We start from the raw sequence: 23,802 nt of genomic DNA on the forward strand, positions 1-23,802 counted from the left end.
AGCCATTCTCCCATCTCTGCTGTTTCCCTACAGGAGGTTAGGATAGACCATGCACAGCTGTTACCATCGTGTTGTCTAGCCCTGCGCCGTGCAGGGAGCTGCACTGACTGTAGCAGTGGGGAGAGAATTTCTAAAAATGTTCAGTATAGACAAGGCCTGTGAGCAATACAAAGCCAATAATGTAGATTTCACAGTCTTTTGCTGGGTTAATGGTCTCTTTCTAGCAAGAAACAAGGCCGAAGACTTCATGCTCTTTTAATTAGTTTTTAGCAGTGGCTTTATGTAGCACTAACAACATGAGGGCCTTGACTCACTCCTAGGGCCTACTAGTGATGGCTGTGGGACAGGTTGTTAGTGCGGGGGGAGTCAGTCCTTTCTTTCCTGAATAGTTCAGAGGATGGTTCAGTGCACTTACTCACCTTCTGTGGGGTCATATCCATGTCACTGCTCCTGTTCAGCTATGAGATACTCAGGGCTGCAATGGCAACACTGTGCTGACCATACTCAGCTCTGCTTTTCATTGGAGCCAGAGTCCACAGTCTCATGGCTTTCCCAGTGTCAGAGATCCAGATGGAAGTGAACTAGCTGTGACTCAGCCGAGATATGGCAGACACAGTGCAGGTTGGTAGGTAGGAGGATTCAGACGTTACCTATTTAATGAGTAAGAGGAGTGGAAGCTTTCTGATTTTGGCTTAGAAAAATGTCTCAAAGAGATAGTTAAAAATGAGAGCAATGCTTTGTGGGCCTGCTCCGGCTTCCATGGAAATCAGTGTAAAAACAGATAGTAGCTACAATATAAGCAGGAGGACATGAGCTCTTATGAACACAAACTGCATTGGTGAGTTGTGAACCTTCGTGCCTCATGGGAATTATGATGGCAAGCAACATTGCTCCACCTCTTTCCTTGTGCTGGGGGGATCCTAGGCAGGGAAGCGGCTGTCTTGATAGAGAGGCCCAGGAGTACGTGTGTCATGTTTGGAAGTCTAGAGGGGACTAATCAGCTATTGGGCTGGTGTTCCTGGTGGAGAAGAGCTTTCATTTCTATGGAGGGAAATGCTATTCTGATGCTTAATCCTCTTGGTGAGGAGCTGGAATCTCAACAAGTCTCTGTATGACTAGCCATAAAATTTACATTTACCTAATTGGGTTGTTTCTGTAAATGAAGCCTCAGCCTTTCACAAGCCAAAGTAGTTGCTCAGGGGATGCCTTGGGGATGAGAGTGAGGGAGGGAAGCTGCATCCTGATGATGTTAATATTTCAGTTTTGTTTTTCCCCAGAATGCATCAGATAACTCTGAAGTAAAACAAATAATAAAACACTACGCCACCTACAAAACACTCCGCATTTTTATTGCTACAGGATCCTGAAACTAACAACAGGCAGAGAAGACTCAAGTCAATAAAATGTATTACACATTTATAGGCTAAATGCTATAGCACTTACAATGCCTAATCACAGAGCTCAAAATCAAACACCAGTCATGAGAAACAAACCTACAGAATATTCTCAGAAAGCCACAAATCTTGAATATGAGTGTCTACTCAGCCTGACAGTTATCTACTGTAATGCAGCTAAGAAAAAAATATTATAGCAACAGAATCTCTCTGCTAAATTTTATTTTCCAAACAATACTAAGTAGTTACTAAAGGATTTAACCTTGCATTAGCTCCCAAAACAATAGTTGAAGTTCTTTTTCTTTCTTTTTTAGTGCGTATGTGTGGAATAAAAATGGGTTCCCGGTAATTAAAATTTTGTCATAGAATCAACGGATTGAAACACTTGCTGTGAAAACGCTGGAACCCAATACTAATGTGTGTATCCTAGAATCACTAGATGGCACTGCAGAGTAGTTTTGCTTTGGAGGAGTGAAAATGTAACCTTTTGTCTTGCTGCAAGGTTATTACATTTGTGACATAAAAATTTTATATGGCTACATTAAACTTAGATGGGTTGGGGTTTAGTTTCTTATCTCTCTCTACCTGGTTAAATTTTTTTTAACATAAGCATAAGGGAACTAGAGAGCATTTTCTATGTAATTTGAGGATGTAAGGCACACAACCTGAAGTAAAAAGCAGATATGAAAAAAAAAATCTGTTCAGGAGCCAATTAGGACAGTCAGCTGAGGATTTCTTCATTCTCATACAGAGGGGTTAAAGCATCCAGGACCCAGGATTGAGAAGAATTACAGGACTGAGGGCCTGGAGAACTACAGCTGTGCAACATAAGGAATTGGAGAACTGGAAGTATCAAAACACAGACAAACCCTAAAAGAAAATGAGGAAAATGTTAGGAAGCTGGCACAACATTGGCTGTGCTGTGTCCTGCTGTGGCTGCAGCAATTATGAGTTGATCCTTTCCTGTGATACAGGCTGGCTTTGTTGTTACTTTGTTTGTATCAGTTGGGAAGTTTGTGACATCTGCCCAAGCCTTACTGCAGTCCAAAGTAAAACAACTTGCCCTAGAACTCTGTAACTTGAACAGATTTATTTTTGCTTTAATCTCTTTTCTCAAATTATTAATGTTCAAGTTTAAGGTGCAGCATTCCTTGTGGACATTTGCTTTTATTAAGGAAAGACAAATGTGCATCACCAGAAAACCCTATGCAGGCTGGCAGGAAAAATTGGTTACAGCATAATTTATGATAGAAATGTTCACCGTCAGTAAATAAACAAGCCAATTTAGGCATCTTTGGTGTAATGTATGCTGACTGGGAGCTACGCTGACACAGTAAGAATTGCTGCTGTCAGTTTATGGGGAATCTCTCTCCAGGTAGATGGTTCATGCTGTCAGCTGCTGTCTTCAAAGCTGCCACTGTTACTGCAGGAATGAAATCGCATAGAACTCATGGGATCAGACACATAACCTGCATAAAGCAGAGAGAAGTTCACGTGTTATTCACAATCACCTCTCAAACACTTTTCTCCTTTCCAGCCAGTGACCATGTCATAAAGATAATGCGAATGTCTTTTGGAGATAAATAAGCAATGCACATGCTGATGTCTTTTTGCTGCCTACGAACCCCAAGTCAATATAATCTTCCGAGGAAAATTTCAGAAATAAAACACAAAGCCTACAGATCCTATCGTTCATGCAAGGAATTCACAGCAATCAGGCACAGTAAAATATTAATACTTGACACAAAACTTGAGTCCAAGTATTTTAATAATACAGTGCATGTTTTATATTAAAACATCTTTTTTGACCTTTCAAATTGGCGTCCAAAAGGGGCCAAGCAAGCAGCCTGTTATGAATAATTCTTTATGCTTTAATTCTTGGAGGTTATCAAGAAGGGATCTACTGCCATTGCATTATGTTTCCAATTAAAGGTGAACTGGTTTGTTGGCCAACAGTTATGGCTGTTCTTATGGCTCTGCTGTAACTTGTCTAAATCTGACCCAATCAGCTCAGATTTCCGGCTACTGAGGCATTATATAGCTCTAGTCAGATGTCATGTAACAGAAAAAAGTTAATAACCCAAATATTACTTGGCAAAAGATAAAACATATAGTAAAGAAGGAGAAAAAATAATCAGACAAAAACCTCAACAGCTAAGCTCAGCACCACTGCACATTAGCAGCCTGGAGAAGAATGGGCCTACAGGGGCCTAAGCAAACTCTGGCTTTAAATTGATTTCGAGAATTTGAATGAGCACTAGGCTCAAAGCAAGTGACCAAAGAATAAGATCACATGAAAGAAAAGTTGTTTGCGTTAAATGTGTAATGGCCTTGGAAATAGCTGTGTCATCTTACTGAAGCTCTGTGCTGATCTAATAGAAATATAGGAAACTTGGTCACTGGGCACCAGGGACAGGGTTTAGCCCTAAAACTCCCTTTTGTATCTTTGACTAGAGCCCAATAACCAGTGATAAATTACTTTTTTGTTTAGTGTATAAAAAGCAAGGATTTGAGAAGTTTTATTGTCAGAGCTTTTTCCTTCCCCCTTGACGGGAAGGAATCTCCTGGGCCTGGTTCTGTTGTGGGTATTTTGGCCAATACTTATAACTGTATTGCTGCTAGGACATAAAATCTAAGTGTGTATGTGCTTGTATTGGCATTTTGGATGTAATTAGCACCACGTGGCCTTTGGACTAATAAAGGAATTCTTGTGTGGAATCATGGTACACTTTCATATATTTAAAAGGGAAATGATTTCCAACCCAGCCCTATCTATGAGTATAGCTGGGTTAGAATCAGTTTTATAGACATAGCCAAGCTAGCTTTATCTAGGTAGCTCAGGTGCCAGAGCAGTGACGCCACATACAGTGTGTGCTGGCCACTCAAGTTATTACCCAGGGTTCTGGGCGGGCTAGTACAGTCACTGCTGAAACACATGCTGCTGTGGCTTTACTGCTCCAAGACCCAAGCTAGCTAGGTTGAAGCTTGAGTACATCTACATGTGCTGCCATCACAACCCTTGATTGCAATTTAGAGCAGTGGGCCCCAAACTTTTCCCAGTCATGCCCTCCCTTATCCTTGTCTGCACTCCCCTCCGTCCCCGGAGCCAGGAGTGTGACTGCGACTCCTGGCGGGGAAGGAGGGGTCACGGACAAGGGTAAGCAGGCCGAGGCTGGGGCTGCAGCTGGGGGCAGGGCTGGGGCAGGAAGCCTAGCCACAGACGGGTGGGGCTGGGGCCAGGAATGGAGATGCAGCTGGGCCGATGCTGTGGGGTGGGCCTGGGAGCTGGGACTGAGGCTGGAGCAGAGTAGGTCTGGGTGGTGGAGTGGGGCTGGGTGGCCAGCACATCCCTGGGCCCGCGTCGCTTCCCGCAGCCCCCATTGGCCTGGTACGGCGAACTGCGGCCAGTGGGAGCCGTGATCGGCTGAACCTGTGGACGTGGCAGGCAAACAAACCAGCCCAGACCGCCGAGGGCTTTCCCTGAACAAGCGGTGGACCGGCTTTGAGATGCACTGGGCTAGGGGACTGATTGGCAAGATGTGTGTGGGTGGACAGGCAGGAAGTCAAGAAAGCGAGGAGCCAGTGAGAAAAGCAGTTGTGAGTGTGGCCCTGAGAGGAAGCAGAGAGACAGTCATCCCTGGGCACAGAACTAACTGGAGAAGCAGCTCGTAAATTGCAAACAAGGAAACTGCCTGCTGTTGTTTGTTTCTACTGTGTTCAGGGAAACAGGGACTTTGTACATTCCCTGTAAATAAACTGGATTGCACCAATGAATATACCAGACTCCTATAATCAATTTTTGCACCTAATGAAAACAAACAAATCCAATTATTAACTATGCGCTCAGACCAGAAGGGTGACAATAATATGAACCCTCCACTTATATTACACCTAGACTTTCAAAAAATGAAAGCCTAAAACCTGGCTCTGAACTCCATATTTTGGCACTTAAATAAGTGTGCACATTTTCCAATGTGCTGAGCAGCCAGCACCTCTCATTAGGGGACTTCAGTGGGAACTGCGGGTGCTCAGCATGTTTGAAAATCTGGCCATTTATTCATGTCATGATCTGCATTCAGGAACATCACTTCAGGCACCTGCTTTTGAGAGTCTAGTCTCCAGTAGCTATTTAACTGCATCCTGCTGCTTTTAATTGCTGCTGTGGTCTGGGGGAAGAAAGCACAGGAGACCTGGGTTATGTTCACATCCTTGCTGTGTCACTTTGGTCAAGTCAGTTCAACTTTCTGAGCTCCAGTTACCCTGTTTGTAATACATGGGGGATAATCCCACTGGCTCTTCTTAGTAAAGTGCTATGGAAGAAGTGTGCCACATGTTATTTATTCTTAGCGTTATTTCCCGTGGAACTTTTTAGTGCTATTGCCATCGATAGCGCTCGTTCTTGATAACACCTCTGTGTTATTGACACAACCATTCTCTACTGCCAGTGGGCTAAGGCTGTTTCTGGGCAGCATACTTTCTTTTGACAGCATTCCAGGTTTTACAGTTGTCCCGTGACCCCCCTGCAACTCTGAGTAAGTCTCACATTTAAAGCAAACGGTGAGAATATCAAATGTGGATCTCTAATTTCTTCTCAGAAGAATCTGTTCCCAGACCAGCCTGTGACATACCAGGATCCTTCTGACAAACTGAGCTGTACCACAAGAAGTGGCAACAAGTCTGAGGTACTTAAGCTTCTTTCCTTAAATGTTTCCATTTACTCTAGCACCATAAACCTGTTTTTACAACTATTGTTATTTTGTATTTGCACTACAGCCTTGCTGAAAGGCCCCAGTCAGGGCTCAGGGTATACTGGGCAAGGGACTTTACACTAGGGTGACCAGACAGCAAATGTGAAAAATCGGGATGGGGTGGGGGGTAATAGGAGCCTATATAAGAAAAAGCCCCAAATATTGGGACTGTCCCTATAAAATCGGGATATCTGGTCACCCTACTTTACACACTTATAATGAACAGACAGTCGCTGCCCCAAAAGAGCTCAGGGCTAGATTTTTAAAGGTATATAGGCCTCTAGCTGCCATTGATTTCACTTGATACCTTTAATAAAATACCTTTAAAAATCTGGCCTGTACGGTTTCAGTATATGACCAAAGAAAACAGGTACAAGGTAACAGTGTGACATTGGTGATTAGTTGTAATAAGCAGCTGTCACAGCAAATGCCTTTTCAAAGAATTTGTTGATGCCTTAGGTGACTATAGCACTGTATGCTTAAATGCATCTAGAAGGCCATTAGGGAACAAGTCCTCATGCTTCTGTCTCCTTCAGCTGTAAATTTTAATCCCCAATGAATATCTGCCAGGGGACCTCCATGAGAAGGGAGTGACAATGCTGCAGAGGTGGCACTCCCCTCTACTAAGAGCCACCCCCAAGAGCTACTGAAGCTTTGGTCTTATTTGCTGACATGATTTGGCTCCCCTAAGGGCTGATCATTTTCAGCTTGGGGTGAAAAATGCCTCTCATCACTCATGCCACTTAAATTCAAAGGCAAGTATATCAGTCCCAAGGAAAACAAGTACAATTAAGCTCAGTTTTTGCTGAAGATGAGAATTCTGCTTGGACTCACCGTTTCTGTCAATAGGTGGGTACTGGAAATTCCTCCTCATGTCGTCCAAGGACAGGCCTTGAGAAGGGTGTTGACCAGTGCTGTAAAATTGACATGACACCTCAGTTATGGTGACCAAAATGAGTTGCATCAGATTTTCCATTAATAAACTTTGAGGCAAAAGACAGTAGCATGAAATATACATGCTTGGGTGCCCTGCTACCAACATTCACAATAAAACCTTTGCCATGAAGGGCTTTTATTCAGGATCGTGAATCAAACACATGTACACACCCCTCACATTCCCAGAGTAACTGTCTCCAAATATCTTGTTTTGGCTTCACAACTGCTTGTAAATTGCTATTTTAGTAGCAATTCTAGGCATCAATATTTTATGCATCACTGCTATCAGGTTCCTGCAAATTAGTTTATCTGACAAAGAACATCCCCAAGCTGTCTTTCAGTGGTATTGACCACCACCATCACACTGCCAGTGGGTTTATTTATCCTCGATCGTCCAAAGCTATCAGGTAAAGATTGTCCTTTAGCGGCTCTTCTCAGATAACAGGCAGGCAGAAATTGAGCATGCCCAGGGAAAAGAAAACAAGAAGCCCCAAGAGAATTGTATTTCCAGGGAAATATAAAAGAATAAGGCAAGATATATAGTGATTTGCATTGGTTACGGTGACATAGCATCTCCAGGCACACTGGTTGGAGACATCGCTGGAAAGGACACTTGAGATTATTTGCAACAATGCAGTTTCCTTGGTGATTTCAGTGAGGCAAGCTGCTAACTAATGGCAGGTAAGGTTGTCACAACCGGGCTGATTTTACCCCAGAAAAACTTAGATGACTTTCAAGAATGGTTAGACAGTGGTAATATTTTATCCTTTAGTCTCCATTGTACCAAAGCTGATTTTAGATCAGATCTTTTTCATTTTTAAAATCTCTCTGCTTTTCTGTTATAACCTTTATTACATGAACGAAATGACTTTTCTCCTTCAAAAGGACACACTGACTAATAAAAACATAAAAGATGTTCCTTTCTTCCCTGTGATAGATAGCAACTTATTTTTTGTATGTATAATGATACTTGACATTTTTATTCTGCATTGGATGAGCTTTTATAGGGAAGGAGACAAAAAATTGGTTTTGGGAGCAGCTCATCTATGGTTTCTTTGGAGAAAAAAACTTTTTGGGGGTGAGGGAGTTTAAATAAAAGTATAAGCATTATCCTGAAAGTCTTTATTAATTTGTTGCCTCTCTGTAACCACTCAAATCCATAATGTCTTACAAATATTGATCAGCCCACTGTGATAACTATGAGCTACATTATTATACACATTTTACAGATGGGCAAACTGTAGCAGAGAAAAGTTAAGTGGCTTGCTAAAGGTTACATAGCATGTAAGCAGGAGAACTAAGAATAGAACCCAGGACATATGCCTCCCAGCACCTGTACTAAACACTAGACCATACTCCGCCTTTTTAGAACTCTGGACATAAATAGAGCTTTGCTGTCATTGATAAAATGTCCTAGTAAATATTCTGCAATTGAACTGTGAAACCATTGCATATCTTAGACCAGTGGCTCTCAAACTTGAGTCCGCGGACTCCTGGGGGTCCACAAGGGTACTCCAGGGGGTCTGTGAGTCATGTCCTGGGTTGCTGGCCCCGCTGATTAACTCTTCCCTCTCCCTCCAAGTGCCTCCTGTATGCTGTGGAATAGCTTTTCAGCAGCGTGCAGGAGGTGCTGGGAGGGAGGAGGAGGAGTGGGGATGGGGAGTGCTCGAGGAAGGGGGTGGAAAGAGGTAGGGAAGAGGAGGGGTGGGGTGAAGTGGGGGTGGGAAGAGGTGGTGTAGGGCATTGGGGAAAGGGCTGGAGTAGGGGCTGGGGCCTGAGGCTGAGCGGGGGTTGAGCACCCCCAGGGAAAACTAGAAGCTGGCTTTGGGGTTTGTGAAAAATTTTAAATCAAAATGGGGGGGGACCTTGAGTAGCTAAAGTTTGAGAACTACTGTTTTAGGTGGTTAATTCAATTGGCTTTTAACTTTGTGCCTTACACCAACTAGCGTGCTTTAATTAGAGAGGAACCTGAACCAGATCTAACTTTCCCCAAGATTGCGGATGTCTGACCCAAGATTTTGGTTGGTCCAGCCATTAACGTCAGATCCAGATCTGAATTCTCCCAAAGGACTGGCATTCTTATTCAGGCCTGACTCCAATTACAATCATCAAGAAATCCACTTAGTATACGGAAGATTTATATTTTAAAAAAGGGAATACATTTCCACGCCACATTTCCCTACAGCATGTCTCCTCCATGACCCCAGCAGCGAAGGTGCAGTTCTGTAGGACAGAGGAAAGAGAAAACCTTTCCTCCAAAATTCCTATTCTGAGCTGAATAGAAATTTTTACTAATTTATCCACTAACCTCAACTCATGGCTTCATTCTGGCTATTTACAGAAACAATAAGCTGTCTCTGTCACTGCTCCATCTCCACAGTATCTTAAATTAATGCTAATTTATAGCCCCCCAAACAGTGCCTGGGCAATGATACCTAATTTGTGTTGTGGTCAAAATGCAAAATATACAATTTCAGTAGCATCCAAATCGGTCCCAGCAGTTTTCATAAAAGAAACAATGTCTCAAAGCTACATTTACCCAGGCAACTTATATAGCAGGAGCATCAGCCTGCTAATAAAGTGCACTCATTTGAATGATGAGCTCAGAAGGCACAGCCATGGAGAAACATAAGTCACAAAAAAGAATAAATGCTTAGAGACCATTTTGTGTTCTTGTTAAAGTCAATGAGCACCATTTTCAGAAATGCCTAAGGCCTCACCAGTTAACGCAGTATAACACCTCACTGTGTGATTGCCATAAATGTGCTTAGACCAGTACAGTTTATTCTCATATAGGAAGAGGAATAAGTTACATTGGTTGGTGTAAGGCACCTTTATACCAGTGCAGCCACCCTAGGGGTTGTACCAATATAACTGTGTTGGTTAAAAAAATCGTACCCCTAAACAACATTGTTATATCAGTACAAAAACGGTGTGTAGCCCAGGCCTCAGTCACTTCAGAGTCCTGCAGTGTGAACTGTGGGGTGTGAATTGCAGTGCACACTAGCTTGATGTGCTGTACCTCCCCCATGTGGACGCTGCGGGCACAAACTAAAAGGTAGCTACTTCATGCTCCCTTAGTCCTGTTCAGAGAGGACTACATTAACCCAAACTAGATACCTGTTAGTTTGTACCAGCAGTATTCACACAGGGCAGTTACCAAGCACCACTCTGGTGCATGCTGCAGTCATAGCCCTGTATTATGAACTGCAGAGCCATGCAAACCTAGCCTAAATCCCCTGGAAAGTCAATAGCAGTTAGATTAATAAGTGACCAGGGTGCTTTTGAATATTTTACCCTCATAAATAGTTGGCAAACTGTTCAAAGTGTGTGCCCACTATTCCAGGGAATGCTGCCAAAGTAAGATATCTAGATTCCTCAGCTGCCATATTAATCACATATAGTCTCACAATAGCAGGGAAGGTGCATTTGTACAGTTCACCAGATATAATATGTGCTGTATGTCTAGGATCCAACATTTTGACCTTCTATTTCCCTTCACTCAAGCATTATAAGTGTATACATATATGTATGTTCACAGAGAGAAATAAAAGTTTGTCTCTGATCACCTCACTTCTATGTGTTGGACCCTGAATATACATGACATGTCACGTCCAGTGAGTGGTATACAGATATTATGCATTAAGCCTGTGGCTGGGGTTTTTCAAAGGAATGCAAGGGAGTTAGGTGAATTTCAATTGGAGTGGGGCACCAAATTCCCTGAGGTTCCTTTGAAAATTCCAGCCTACATTGATACAATGGCTTAGAGAAACATAGTGACTCTGTAAAGCACAAGTCCACTTCTGTGAAGCACGTTGGTTTGAGCTTCCTGTACAGAATACTGTTCCTTTTTCTTCTGAGCGCAGAGAACTCATCTTTATTTACCTCAGTGTCCTGTACTGGGTTACAAGAATTCTTCGAAGGAATCTCATGCTGCTTTGCTGTTGAGACAGGCTGGTATGAATGTAATGATTTAAAACTAGAGAATTCCTTCAACGTGCAAAACATGGATCACTGCCAAGTATTTGAACTATTCCACAGAGGCTACAAACTTCTAACTAATGTTTTTTTTTTTGGAGTAAAAAGCATATTGAATCTTCGGGGATGTTTGCATTAATACATGACTTTATAAAGCCAGACTCTCTCTCTCACTCTCTTTGTATGCATGTATGGTGGGTACATACAAAAGAAAACAATATATATGTTACTGTATTTACTCTGCACAAAAAAATGTACAAAGGATCACTCTTAATATACCCCCAGTCTTAAGAAAATAACACTTCCGTTGAGCACCAATTTTTATCAGTCCTTTGAGAGGTTGCTTACGATGGCTTTCTGTGTGTGTGTGTGTGTGTGTGTGTGTGTGCAAAAACAGAACGAGGTGGATGCTGCAGCAATGAACATCAATTTTAATAAAAAATTTATATTGTATTTTGAACCTTTTCATTCATTTCCCATAGATATTAGAACTTAGGATTTTTTGGTTGCTAGGGTGTCCATAGAAAGAGACAATGTCATGAAAGCTCATAGAAAGACATGCATGAACAGTCCTGCAGGCCCTTTGGAAGAGTCCTACAGAACTATATAACAATGAAAAAACAGGTTTTGATAGAAGTTATGTGAAATACAGACTTTAATCATGAATAAGCTCCTTTCCATAGGTTTCTTGGAGCAATCTACAGAATTCTATCTCACAAAGATATGAATTTCTATTTAATTCTATAGGTTGGTTTAAAAAACACATAGAAAGGCTATCATTTTCTATTATGTCCTGTAAGACTTTTCTGTAAAGAGGAAGCATTTGGTGATCCTTGCAAAATCTCTTTGTGGAGCTGAGGGCTGGTCTACACTGGGGGTGGGGGGGATCAATCTAAGATACACAACTTCAGCTACGTGAATAGCATAGCTGAAGTCGATGTATCTTAGATCGAGTTATCTACTGTCCTCATGGCGTGGGATCAATGTCTGCGGCTCCCCCTGTCGACTCCCCTACCTCTGTTCGCATTGGTGGAGTTCCGGAGTCAACAGGAGCATGTTCAGGGATTGATATATCATGTCTAGATGAGACGCGATATATTGATCCTGGAGAAATCAATTGCTACCCGCTGATACGGCCGGTAGTGAACACGTACCCTGAGAATCCTCCAGCCCAGAGGCAGAAACAATACCATGCCATTTAGCAGTAGGCATACAAATCTAACTATGAATAGCAATTATCTGAAGCAACCGAGCCCTGATCCAAAGCCCATCAAAATAAATGGGAGTCCTTCCATTGACTTCAAGGGACTTTGGATCAGGGCTTAGTTGAAGTGAACCATTTCTGAGCAATCCACAGAATGAAATATGTTCGCATAACCCATTTGTTAAACAATTTTGGACCACTAGCAAATTTGTGTACTTTATGTCTGTTCATGGATAATACAAACAGAAAAAGAAGCTAAATTAATCTAATGAATTGCAAATAGTTGTCCTGGCTCTAATCTCATTGCATCTACCATGCCATCATCTAAACTAATGTTTTGTATAATTAATATTCCATTTTAAATACAAATCAAAATTGGTTTGGTACTAAAGAACAAAATTTTATTTTTTTAAAAATGAGCTTGCTATAGAAACAATATCTTAATTGTGTAAACCAGACCACCTAGAATACACAAATCAAGAGCAAAGTATATATCTGCAATATTGACTAAGCACATCGTTCATACTGCAACTAGTTATTCCACTGTGCAGCCTTTGATGATAGAGCTTTTCTGTAGAAATTCTTTAGCTCCTTGGATAGAAGATACTGTTAGGGTAGCACCCACCTCAATACTGGATACAAACTATTCACAGAGACGGCTTCTAGATCAGGAAGCAGAAAACTTCCCTGAACTTGAAGAATATTTTTAAGAACCCTTCAGAACAGAGGACAGATTTTTGACTTCCTGAAGGCCCATATATTATTAAGTATAGATATTTTTTATTGCTATTACAGTAGCACTGAGAGGTGCTAACCAGGATTTGAACTCCTAGTATTTGTTCAAACACATAGTAAGAATCAGTCCCTGTCCCAAAGAGCTGTTAGGTATATGCAGTAGTAAAGTTTTATTTTAAATCTGTTTATTTTGTGCAGAATAAGGAGTAGATGGATTCCTATAATGATTTTCTGGTGCTTTCCCCACACTGAAATTTTAGGGGATAGACACACAATAGAAAGTCCTTAAATTACACTTGCAAAATTCTACTCATCCAATCAGCTGTGATAAAATAATATTTATTGGTGGGTGGGTATGTCACACATTTTTCTTTCATCATCATCATCATCCAATGTAGGTGAACCTGTGTCTGCACTGATATTTCTCCATGACATTTTTGCAAATCTGTTTTAAATAATTTAGTTTGTAAGAAGGGCAGTCAGCCTATTGTTCAGAATGTAAGGTCACTTTACAAATGAATTGGTTATGGGATAAATCTTAAGTACGTTTTTCAGTGAGCTAAGAAGCATAATTCCACATGCACTGCTCTGAAAATGTACCCTGAAGTCTACAATTCTCTATGAGAAACTAGACTGAAAGGAAACCCTAGCTGAGGAATAGGTAATCTAATATTGCAAAGGTTCCCATAGGAACACACTTCTTTTATTTATACAGGTTTGGAACAGCTGCCTCATTTGGAGTCTGGCTCTTGGAAAGTGCAGACACATGCCCCTAGGGTAGAGCTGCAGTAAACTAGTCTCCCTGCTGGCAAACAAACTCTTCAAAGCTCTTGAGTCTACTGCCTGTCATTTGTGTCTTGTATCTCACTGTACATTGTGGGCCTGAGCGCAGCAACTTTAGACTCACGACAAACAGCCAGGCAAAAAAATGCCCAAAGAATCTTGGTATAAAAGGAAAAGCCAGCAGAATATGATCTGAGTCACTCCTTCCCTTGCCTCCCCTCTTTGGACAGCTGCAGAGCAGAGGGATCAGGATACAAATCCTCCACAGGTAGTATGTTTTCAAGTGTGTGATTGGCCTCCCTGTGTCCACTGTGTTTCATCTCAGACACAGAACTGGGAATGAAACAGTGATCGTTTGAAGTTTACTGTCATTATTACTGAGCCATTGTCAGATGGTTGGAACTCTCATAAATTTCAGCTGAGTTCTGCTCACAAGAGCCATTTCAAACAGCACCTACACCAATAGGTCTTACAACTACAATTCACCCAGTACTCAAGGGCTGAAATCCTGGTCCCATTAAAGTCAATGGCAAAGGTCTGAAAATCTGTGGTATTTTTACTTGGAAGTATACATAAACCGTGTGAATGTGTGTGCAAGAGTTATCGTTTACACCCATGAAATCCACTGGGCAAATGTGTTTTTTCAGTGCAAATTCTAAGTGGTCTGTGTATGCTGAGGTTGGAATTTTTGATCTGTCTGCAGTTGGATGTGCAAGTATGTACATTGCAATTTTGTGACTGCAGAGGTGGAGGAGCAGCTGAAACCCTGACCATATACCAAGCAAGCCAATTAGTTGTAATTATTATTCTCGCACAGTTGGACATATTAGTTCCTGATGACAATGGCAGTTCTGTACAGGGACCAATTGCATGATAGGATATATGTTACAATCTGGAGAACTAATACACTTTATTCATGTCTTCTGCCTGTCACCTACATGAGTACATGCATGTCTACACATACAGTGCTGCAGCTGCACCGCTGCTGTGTGTCTGGTGAAAACGCGCTATGCTGATGAGAGAGAGAGAGCAAGCTCTCCTGTTGGCATAATGAAACCACATCTGCTAGGGGCGGTAGCTACGCTGGTGGGAGAAGCTCTCCCTCCAACATAGCACTGTCCAAACTGGCGCTTATGTTGGTGTAACTTGTTTCACTCAGTGGGGTGGTTTATTCACACTCCTGAGCAGCATAATTTATGCGGACACAAGCAGTAATGTAGACTTAGCCTCAGATCCAGAGACATTCTGTTTACACTGGACTAGAATCTGGACTAGAATGAAAGTAACTAAGTGTTCCAATGCACAGCAATACGGAAATTGCAATTCCAGTGACAGTGAAATTTCACCCAATGTGAAATTGTTCTGTGAAGATTTTAAAAAGGACCATACGAGGGTTCTATTGTATTGGTACATATATGCACATATATGTAAGCCAGCCATGGTGAGAACCTAGCAAATAATCATCTTCTTTTATGTTTTCAAACTATACTGTTCAGTGTGGGTACCCTTGGCAAACAGAGAATTTACTGAAATGCTTTTGAACTGTTCTAGGCATGAAAGTGAGCCTACCTCTATCAGACCATATCTGATACTCAGTTGGGAGAATAAACAAGGGCTGTTGGTTTTAAATGCTCCATAAAAATTGCATTTCAGTTCTGTACTTAAAAAAGAAGCTTTTTCATTTGGTTTGCCTTCAGTGAATATGCTTACATAAACCTTGAGAAGCCTTTGAATTGAAAATATCATTAGCCATGGCTCTAGGACTCTGACACGTTTCGAAGTGCAGGCAGAAGCCGCATTACTAAATAGAACTTTATTTAAACTTAATTAGTCTTTGGGGATATTATTTACTTCACAGCGTAAAGAAAAACAAAGGTCTGTCACCACTAGACATATCTGAACTTAGCAGATGTAATCATGGCTCCTGGCTTCTATTAAGGATCTTCTAAAAATATGCTTTCAGGTCTTCCTTTTGTGAAACTTTGACAGGATAATAGAATGAGATTTGCTGAATTCCACTAAACTGTAAAGTAACGTGTCATCAGCTTCCCTTACTCTTCAAAAGTTTTTCTCTGGCAAAGCTCATCAATCCAGCTTTTCAACCTCTAAAACACAAAGCCATGAAACAAAAAGGGTGACTCAATCACTTGTCCAAGTGACAGAACATGAAATGTTTAACATTAGCTACCAATGGCAGGATACAGGCTGCTTGTTTTAGGTTTGCTTAGAGTTTGTCTGTATTTCCAGCCTCAATGCAAATATTATTCTAGGGCTGAGGTGAGTGTTGTGAGGCTCAGGCCTGTTCCTGGGGCTCTTGCTTTCGCAGCTGCTATGAGACGTGCATTAAAAAGACAAAGTACTTTGCTCCAGGGACTGACAGATGCAGTTTTCTTAGAGTGCCACCGCTTGCTGATGCATGGAGTGGCTCTGCCATGGCTCTGGAGGAAGCTAAGCACCAGCATCCAATACAGCTCGGAAGCAGAAAGAGAACAGGGACAGAGAGAGGCAAGGAAAGCTCAGTCTGTTTAAGCCTAATATCCTCAGTATCCTTCTGCCTTTTGTCTGCCTTACTCTCCCCACAGGCTCCTCCTGTCCCTTCTCTGTGCCCCAGCATCCCTTCTCATTGCAACATGTGTCCCTTTTGCCCAATAGCCACAGTGTCTTTTCATGCCACCCTATATTCCTGGGATAAGCTCTCTGCTCTGCACGCAAAGTTCTCTTCATCTCCTCCATGGAACGACGACGACTTTTCTGTGAACCATCCGATACTGGCCATGCTCCCCCCTCCTCCCACATTTATGTTCTGCTCTATCTTGCTTGTGTGCCTGTCTTTAGATTAGAAGATCTTTGGGGCTGACCTACCACAGTATAAAGTCATGTACATTTGTGGTCCTAGAGACATTATTAATATTAATTTGTAATTTAGAGCAAACCTCCCCTTGCGTTTGTGGATGAGCACACTAGGGGCAAAGACTACTGCAAAACATAAAATCATAGAAAGATAAATATGCATCTGAAAGGAACATAGCAACCCTTCTGTGTGTCTGCCTGCTATTAGGGTGCAGCTCCAACAAAACTTGGGGGAAACTTGGCTTGAATCACTTAGTGCAGCATCTCACAAAATTAATACCGAGGCACTAGCCTAGAGAAACGGGCCAAGATCCTCACATCTGGCCAACTGTGTTTTATACAGAATCAGTTGGGAGCAGGGGTAGCAAAGCTTGCTTTAAGGAGCTTTGTATCCCTGGTCCAAGACCTGATCTCTGTCAGGCCAGACTCCAGGCAAAAGTCATTGTAGCATTAGCAGTGGAAATCCTCAAACTGGCTGAAGGTCCACTTTCTACTTTCACGCCAAAGCAGCCAGAGGGGACCGAGAAGCTCATGAATTTTAAATATCTACAAAAACCACAGAGCTGCTGAGAATTCAGCTGTTGGTAGGAGGACTACAATACAAGAACACACTTGCATGAAAAGTTACAACCCTGTACCATGGCCCTGATTTCACAGGAGGTAGAAAAGCTAAATCTCTAAAGCTGCTCATCCTTAGAACATCTTTCTTAGCTCCATCCACACAGACACTTCACTGAAAGGATGACTCGGCAAGTTGTTGTCAATTGGATAAAAGATTATAATAAACAACTAGAATAACAGAAACGTTAACAAATCACTTAACACAGCCTCTCTGGATGTCAGGTTTGAGTGGGGGGAAACAGCAGCTTAAGGAAAGCAGAATAGCGATAAAGCTTGGAAAAATGACCTTTCCCTTGATAAAAATGTAAGGCCTTTTCCTTAGGGATTGTGTGGGGAAAAATTTCAACTTGGCTTTTCTCTCCTGCTCACTCCTCTTTTTAGATCAGAGCTCTGATCCTTACTCCAAGTGAACAGCTACCTGGGAAAAAGCTCAGTGGTGCCAGGGATGGAAAGAAGCTGGGTGGGGGATACAGAGCTGGTGTTTTAGTCTATGCTATTTAACAAAATAGAGACGAGTCTTCTTGCTGGAGGAGATCGATCACTCAAAATGCCTTGGTCTTGCACAGCTGCTTCCTGGATGTATCACGTTTCTTTTCCAAACCTGTGCTGAGTCACTGCAAGTAGAATCTCCCATCCTGTGGCTGGAATCTCATTGTGTGTGTGTGTCCTACACGTACACTGCCCAGATTCAAAATAGAAGCTCTGTGGTTTGCTAGTGGCACCACTGCCTTCTTACGCTTCAATCTTTGAAAGACGTCCACAAGCAGACTCCTTTAGCTACAAGCCCTTTCGCTGGCTTGGCTTGAGACGTATTTCTATGGCTTTCACAGGGTATTAATTATGAGGCTATGCATGGGCATACAGGTCTGACTGCATGCATATCTTTGCAGGATGGAGGCTATCTGGGGCAAGGACTGCATCTTTCCTATGTATGCATGGATCGCACAAAGTGCAATGTGGTGAAGATTCTGACTGGGGTCTCTGGCGCTTCTGTACTATCAATAATATATAGAAATAAACAGTAGCATGCGAGTGATATTAAATGTGTCTATAGTCAGGTCAAGCCAACGCAACACAATACAATACAAGGTGGGCCAAGTTCTGCATAGGAGGAAGCTATCCATGCCTACATTAAACAAATATGTAGGTCCTGCCCACACTGAAGATTGAACTATGTTGGTAGCAACCTTATTCAGAAGCAGTTATCAAACAAGATTCTGTTTGAATGGTGCCAGGGAACTGTTCTTGTAGCATGTTTCTGGCGTGACTCCCCTGTCCAGAATGCAGAGGGAATTCATTTAGTACCATGACAGGTCACACCAGGCTCTACATAGAAATCTTTGGCCACCTGAGCTGGCCTATAGCATGGTTTCAAACACATCTACACCACAGTTTTTAACCAATGCCTAAGAATGTGTTAATTTCACACTTCAAAGAAAACGAGGCACAAAATCATTCTGATTCATCCTAACTCCATTGGGTCTGGGGTCTATTTAGAATAAGAGGAATGTTATTTTTCTGCAAATTTGCCCTTATATAAGAAGTGCTAAAGGTGTAAAGAAGTAGAAAATCAACTGTTAAAGCTTCTACTGTGTGATGGGTTGATACATTAAACAGCCTGATTAGACAGGCAATCAGAATGCATTGCTATTGCACCCAATTCATTACGAGGGCGCTGTGACCCGCCTCTTATTACTTCACACATGGTAACCGCTGCCATGCAGGAGAGAGACTCACTAAACACAAACACTAAAGTTACAAGGCAAGAAGCAAGCAAATAACTTCAGTGTCATGCCTGTTTAACTCCATGTATGGGACAGGGAGATTTCATTAGATGAATTGTCTCAGCTGCGTTACCAGACTGCATACTGCACAGTATTTCAGAGAATATGAAGTGGTCAGAACTGAGAAAGTAGAAGAGATGGAGAAATATTCCAGTGGAATGCAGCCAGAAAAGCAGAGCCCCTCTCTGTTCCAAATGTATACATTTCCCAAAATTAAAACCTTCAGAAACTCTTGTCTTTAGAAAGTCAAGTCATTAATCATCTCAGTATGTTGTATAATTGAAAAACTGCAGAAATCATTATCATTTTATTGTACATTTTGCCTCTGGTGAAGCTTTCTAAGTTCTACTTATAGGGTAGCATTTAGTTAATTTTTGTTGCAGAGAAATTGAGAGGGGGGAGAGGGGACTTTCAATAACCCTTTGGGTTATAGAGGAATCCATTCAGTGAACTAAAGAGCATGGCTGGCACACTGAGAATACTAAATTATAGGAGCAGGCAGGCTGTAGCAATAGCTTCTTCACTCTCTCGGGTGTCTGCACTGTAACCTAAATATGTCACTCCCTCATTCTTTTCATGCAAAACTATTAAATTCCACAGCACTATCTGGTTCTTTACGGAAGAAGGATTAAAGCAGGGTCTCTCTTCCTTTCTCCTGACCCCAATCCCCACCTTCACTTCCCTCTCACATTTAAAGCAGATCTTTTATTTCACCAGATGAGGATTTCTATTTTTAATATGGAAAGCCTTCACATCAAAGTGCAGGTGTGCGGTCCCTCCCTCCCCATCTGGGGCCACTACTTTCCAGCTCAGGCCTTTCACTCCCCATAAGAGCCAGGAGGGCAGGATGTCCAGGTGGTTTCTCTGCTGTTACAGTTTTTGACTGCTTGGTGGTGCTAGAGAGTAAAGCATAAATCTGTGTCTTCTAGCAGAAATTAAGTGCCATTTCATTTCAGCAGTGCTCTCAGTCCCCAGGAGACTGAGAAGGGAGATTGTTAAATTTGCCCTCAAACCCAGGTCTCCCAAGTGGTAGCACAGACTACTTCAGATATGAACCTTAATGTTACAATAACACAGAGAACATAGATCTCAGACAGCCACAGAAAATTCTGTAATGGCTTCTCTTCTGTACAGAAATGTACCACATACATTAGCATCAGTCCTTATACCATTTACTGTTCCTCTGTTTTGATTTAATTGTAGCATATATTAGGGGTGAAGTCCTGACCCTACTGAAGTCATTGGGAGTTTTACTATTACTGCCAGGGGGTCAGGATTTCATCTGATGTCTCTTGAACACTAAGGACTAAATGCTCACTCTAGACAGAACCCTGGGCAACTCAGGGGCAGGCCCAGGAAGCCCCATGACTTGGATACACATCTGGAGGCACAATTCCTTCCTTGCTTCCTCCCTCTCTGGGAGGAAGGAGGCAGGGTCAGGAGAGAATAATTTGCTCCTGGCGTATAGCGGCAGTGAATTGCAACACCCTTCATGCAGGCTGCCCATTGGGCAGAGCCAAGACTCCACCCACTCCACGGATGTGTCCAGAGGCAGAATACCCTTGGACAGGTGGCCCACGCAGGTTCTCCTGCAGCATAGTTCTAGTCACAGTCTAGCCCTGCTGATACCATTTAATATCAGTGCACCATCATTAGCTCAATAATTTTGTCCACAGGCCTCACTTCAGTCCTTTCATTTCGCTCAGATCACAATTTAAATTAAAACAAACAAATTAACAAACAAAAAAAAAAGAGAGCCTAGCAATAAGAAGTATATTGCAAAACCACAGCAGCTTACTTTGCTTTTGTACTGCAGCCTTCTCCCACTACCTCAAACCTTTGTCTACTTAGAGTGTAAGCTGTTCGAGGCAGAGAGTTGGGCATTTTTTATGTCTGTGAAATCCAAATTTAGTACATACATACATACATACATACATACTACTACTAGTAATTTACTGGAGATGATGGCATTTTATTGCTGTTGCAAAATGCCACTGTGAGGAAAGAGTGTTCAAACACCACTCCAGATAATGGCTACACACTTCATATTAAAGTAATCTTAACGTTAAGCAAGGGCGGAGGAAGGTTTCCTGGTAACACAAATAATAATATAACTTTCTCCCCAAGCCTGGCTGTATGTAGTGTTCCCTGAAGGAATGACTCTCTCTGCCTCTAGTTCCCACTGGCCAGAAGGCCACGCCCATGTCTCTTATATCTCGGCAGAGTTCACAAGCTATGTTTGTCATAGGGAGTCAGTGGAATCTACTTGGCAGATCTATGCAGAGTTTTGCTGCCTGCTAACTGGGTAAGCCACCAGGAGAGCCCTGACTTCTACTAGCTTGTTTTCATGAATGTGTCTCACATGAACACAGTTCCCTCTAGTGGCTAGATAATGTATAGACGTTTATGAATCTGCTATTGTCTCCAAGGTACAGACCTGGTCCTTTAGCTCAAGCAAGCTCAAACTTGCCACAGTTCCCCTAATAAGAAATCGAATCATATAACTGATGATAAAGCCTATTTTCAAAGACAACAATGCTCCCATGCTAAGAAAAAAACTTGACGAACTATGTGTAACAGCACCAACTGGCTACACCCACCTATTGAAATGTTTGTCAGCTATCTAACCTGGCTTTTCCATCTTGTAGCCAGAAGCCCCTATCATTGTAGTTTACATACATTCTGTTAATTATTCACTATTGTTTTGCTAAGATAAGCATTTTGATTGCTTAACTTTTCTTCGCTCAGAATTTCAAATGCAAACAACAAACTATAATGTAAAAATCCACGGGCTCCTGCGGGTTCACTGACAGGTAGTGGAAATATGTGTGTCTACCTACTGAACACTTGTAATGACACCCCTTGATGGGCAGTCATCATTCTTTGTTGTCCTATGGTACAGCAGTGTTGCTGTGTCTACAGTCCAGCCAGTGCAGGCAATTGTCTAAATACCCCCATCACTGTTTTTATTTTTTTACATCATAAACAAAATCTATATTAATATTAGATTTTGTGAAACCTTTAGAATGAAGCATCCACTTGTGGCCTACCCAATCAGATAGAGTCCATCACATTTTAAACACCTCGGGCTCATCATACTGTTGTAGGACTGTCTGAGAAGCTAGGATTCTGAAACACTTTTCAAACCTTTATACAGCAGCAACTATATATCATATGAGCAGCAAAGAATCCTGTGGCACCTTATAGACTAACAGACATTTTGGAGCATCGTGGGTGAATACCCACTTCGTCGGATGCATGTATTTATATTGCCCACTATCTACAAGGTGCTTACCAAACACCCAAGAAGAGTGGTCCCTAATCTGGAAATCTCACAGTCTATGGAGGATGATGGATGTCTCCTTGGATGCACTTTCTTGATGCTGCCCACCACACTGTCCCATAGTAAGAGCTAGTCCAACCTCACTTACCTTTGTGACCAAACAGCATAAGCTCTTGCATTCAAGGCATATTCCAGCTCAAACCGGCTACGTAAAGCTGCAACATGGCTACGGCCAGGACCTCCTCGTGCAATGAGACAGTCAGAAGAAGAGGAAGGTGACAAGGAGCCACTGCTGTTGCTGGAGGCTGGAGACATCAACTGGATTAAAAAAGAGCATTGTTAACATTTGCTCATGAGCCTTAACAGTGTTAAAGAGGCTTCAACGCACTGAGCATGTGCAACAGAACACAAAAATTTTGCTGCAGTCCTGGATTATTTTTATTCGCCTCTTTCTCATTAATATTTGTGTCTAGGGTGACCAGATGTCCTGATTTTATAGGGACAGTCCTGCTTTTGGGGTTTTTTTCTTATATAGGCTCCTATTACCCCCACCCCGTCCCAATTTTTCACTTGCCCTCTGGTCACCCTATTTGTGTCCCTTCTTTCTTCTGCTGCATTGGCTGAAAAAAGCAGTGCCTCCTGACTTTGATCAGCAGCAGATGAGGGCTGCATGCAGCTTACCGAGGGAAGCGGTAAATTCATCATCTCTTGGAGTCTTTAAATCGAGATTGGATGTGCTTCTAAAAGATATGCTCCAGTTCAGCTGTGAGTTATTGGGCTTGATAGTGTTCACTTACGTAGCAGGGAACAACAATTCCTTCCACTTCAGGAATTATTGGGTGAAATTCTATGGCCTGTGTTCTATAGGAAGTTATGCTAGATGAGCATAGCAGTTAGGGTGACCAGACAAGTGTGAAAAATCGGGATGGGGGTGGGGGGTAATAGGAACCTATATAAGAAAATGACCCAAAAATCGGGACTGTCCCAATAAAATCGGGACATCTGGTCACCCTAATAGCAGTCTCTTCTGGCCTTATAATTCACGAATCTCTAAGTACAAACCCAGAATGGCAGGGCAAGCGTGTAGTGCTAGGACACATCAAAAAGTTTTAAAAGGAACAAAATTAATTTTTGGAGTGAGGGGAGAGGAAACAAAAGGGACAAAAAATCTTTTCACCCTAGATTTCATCCTTTGTTGCCTATAGCACTTAACAACTCTCCACAGATTTTGTTCCTTAAAACTCTCCTAAACAAGGTTTTGTCATGGAGACAATGGAGCTTAAGACTAACTCCTTAGATAAATAAAGCTTCTTTTTTTGGTTCATAGCCCAGATTTCATCCTACATGCACTGCTGCCTATGTATCACAGAAGCCAGTTCTCCCGTGAGACAGCACGGTTACTTGTGATATAGTACTTCACTTGTTCTAAAAACTTAAAAGCTTCCACCTACACATAAAGCAACCTGCTGCAGTCAGAGCATGAAGA

The 23,802-nt window shown here is 42.1% G+C and overlaps 1 protein-coding gene across 2 annotated transcripts in view; it reads right to left on the reverse strand.

Annotated features, from left to right (window-relative positions):
* Positions 1 to 1,328: 1,328 nt before the first annotated feature.
* Positions 1,329 to 23,802, reverse strand: part of TNNI3K (TNNI3 interacting kinase) — a 161,462-nt gene continuing 138,988 nt past the window's right edge. For both annotated transcript variants that reach the window (XM_050961006.1, XM_050961007.1), the window contains 3 exons: positions 22,465 to 22,634; positions 6,977 to 7,056; positions 1,329 to 2,863 (listed from right to left, as the gene is read on the reverse strand). In XM_050961006.1, coding sequence (XP_050816963.1) covers positions 2,787 to 2,863; positions 6,977 to 7,056; positions 22,465 to 22,634 — 327 coding nt within the window. In that variant the 3' untranslated portion in view covers positions 1,329 to 2,786. The remainder of the gene's footprint in view (positions 2,864 to 6,976; positions 7,057 to 22,464; positions 22,635 to 23,802) is intronic.

This window comes from Gopherus flavomarginatus, chromosome 7 (genome assembly GCF_025201925.1).
Source record: "Gopherus flavomarginatus isolate rGopFla2 chromosome 7, rGopFla2.mat.asm, whole genome shotgun sequence".
Taxonomy (NCBI): Eukaryota; Metazoa; Chordata; order Testudines; family Testudinidae; genus Gopherus; species Gopherus flavomarginatus.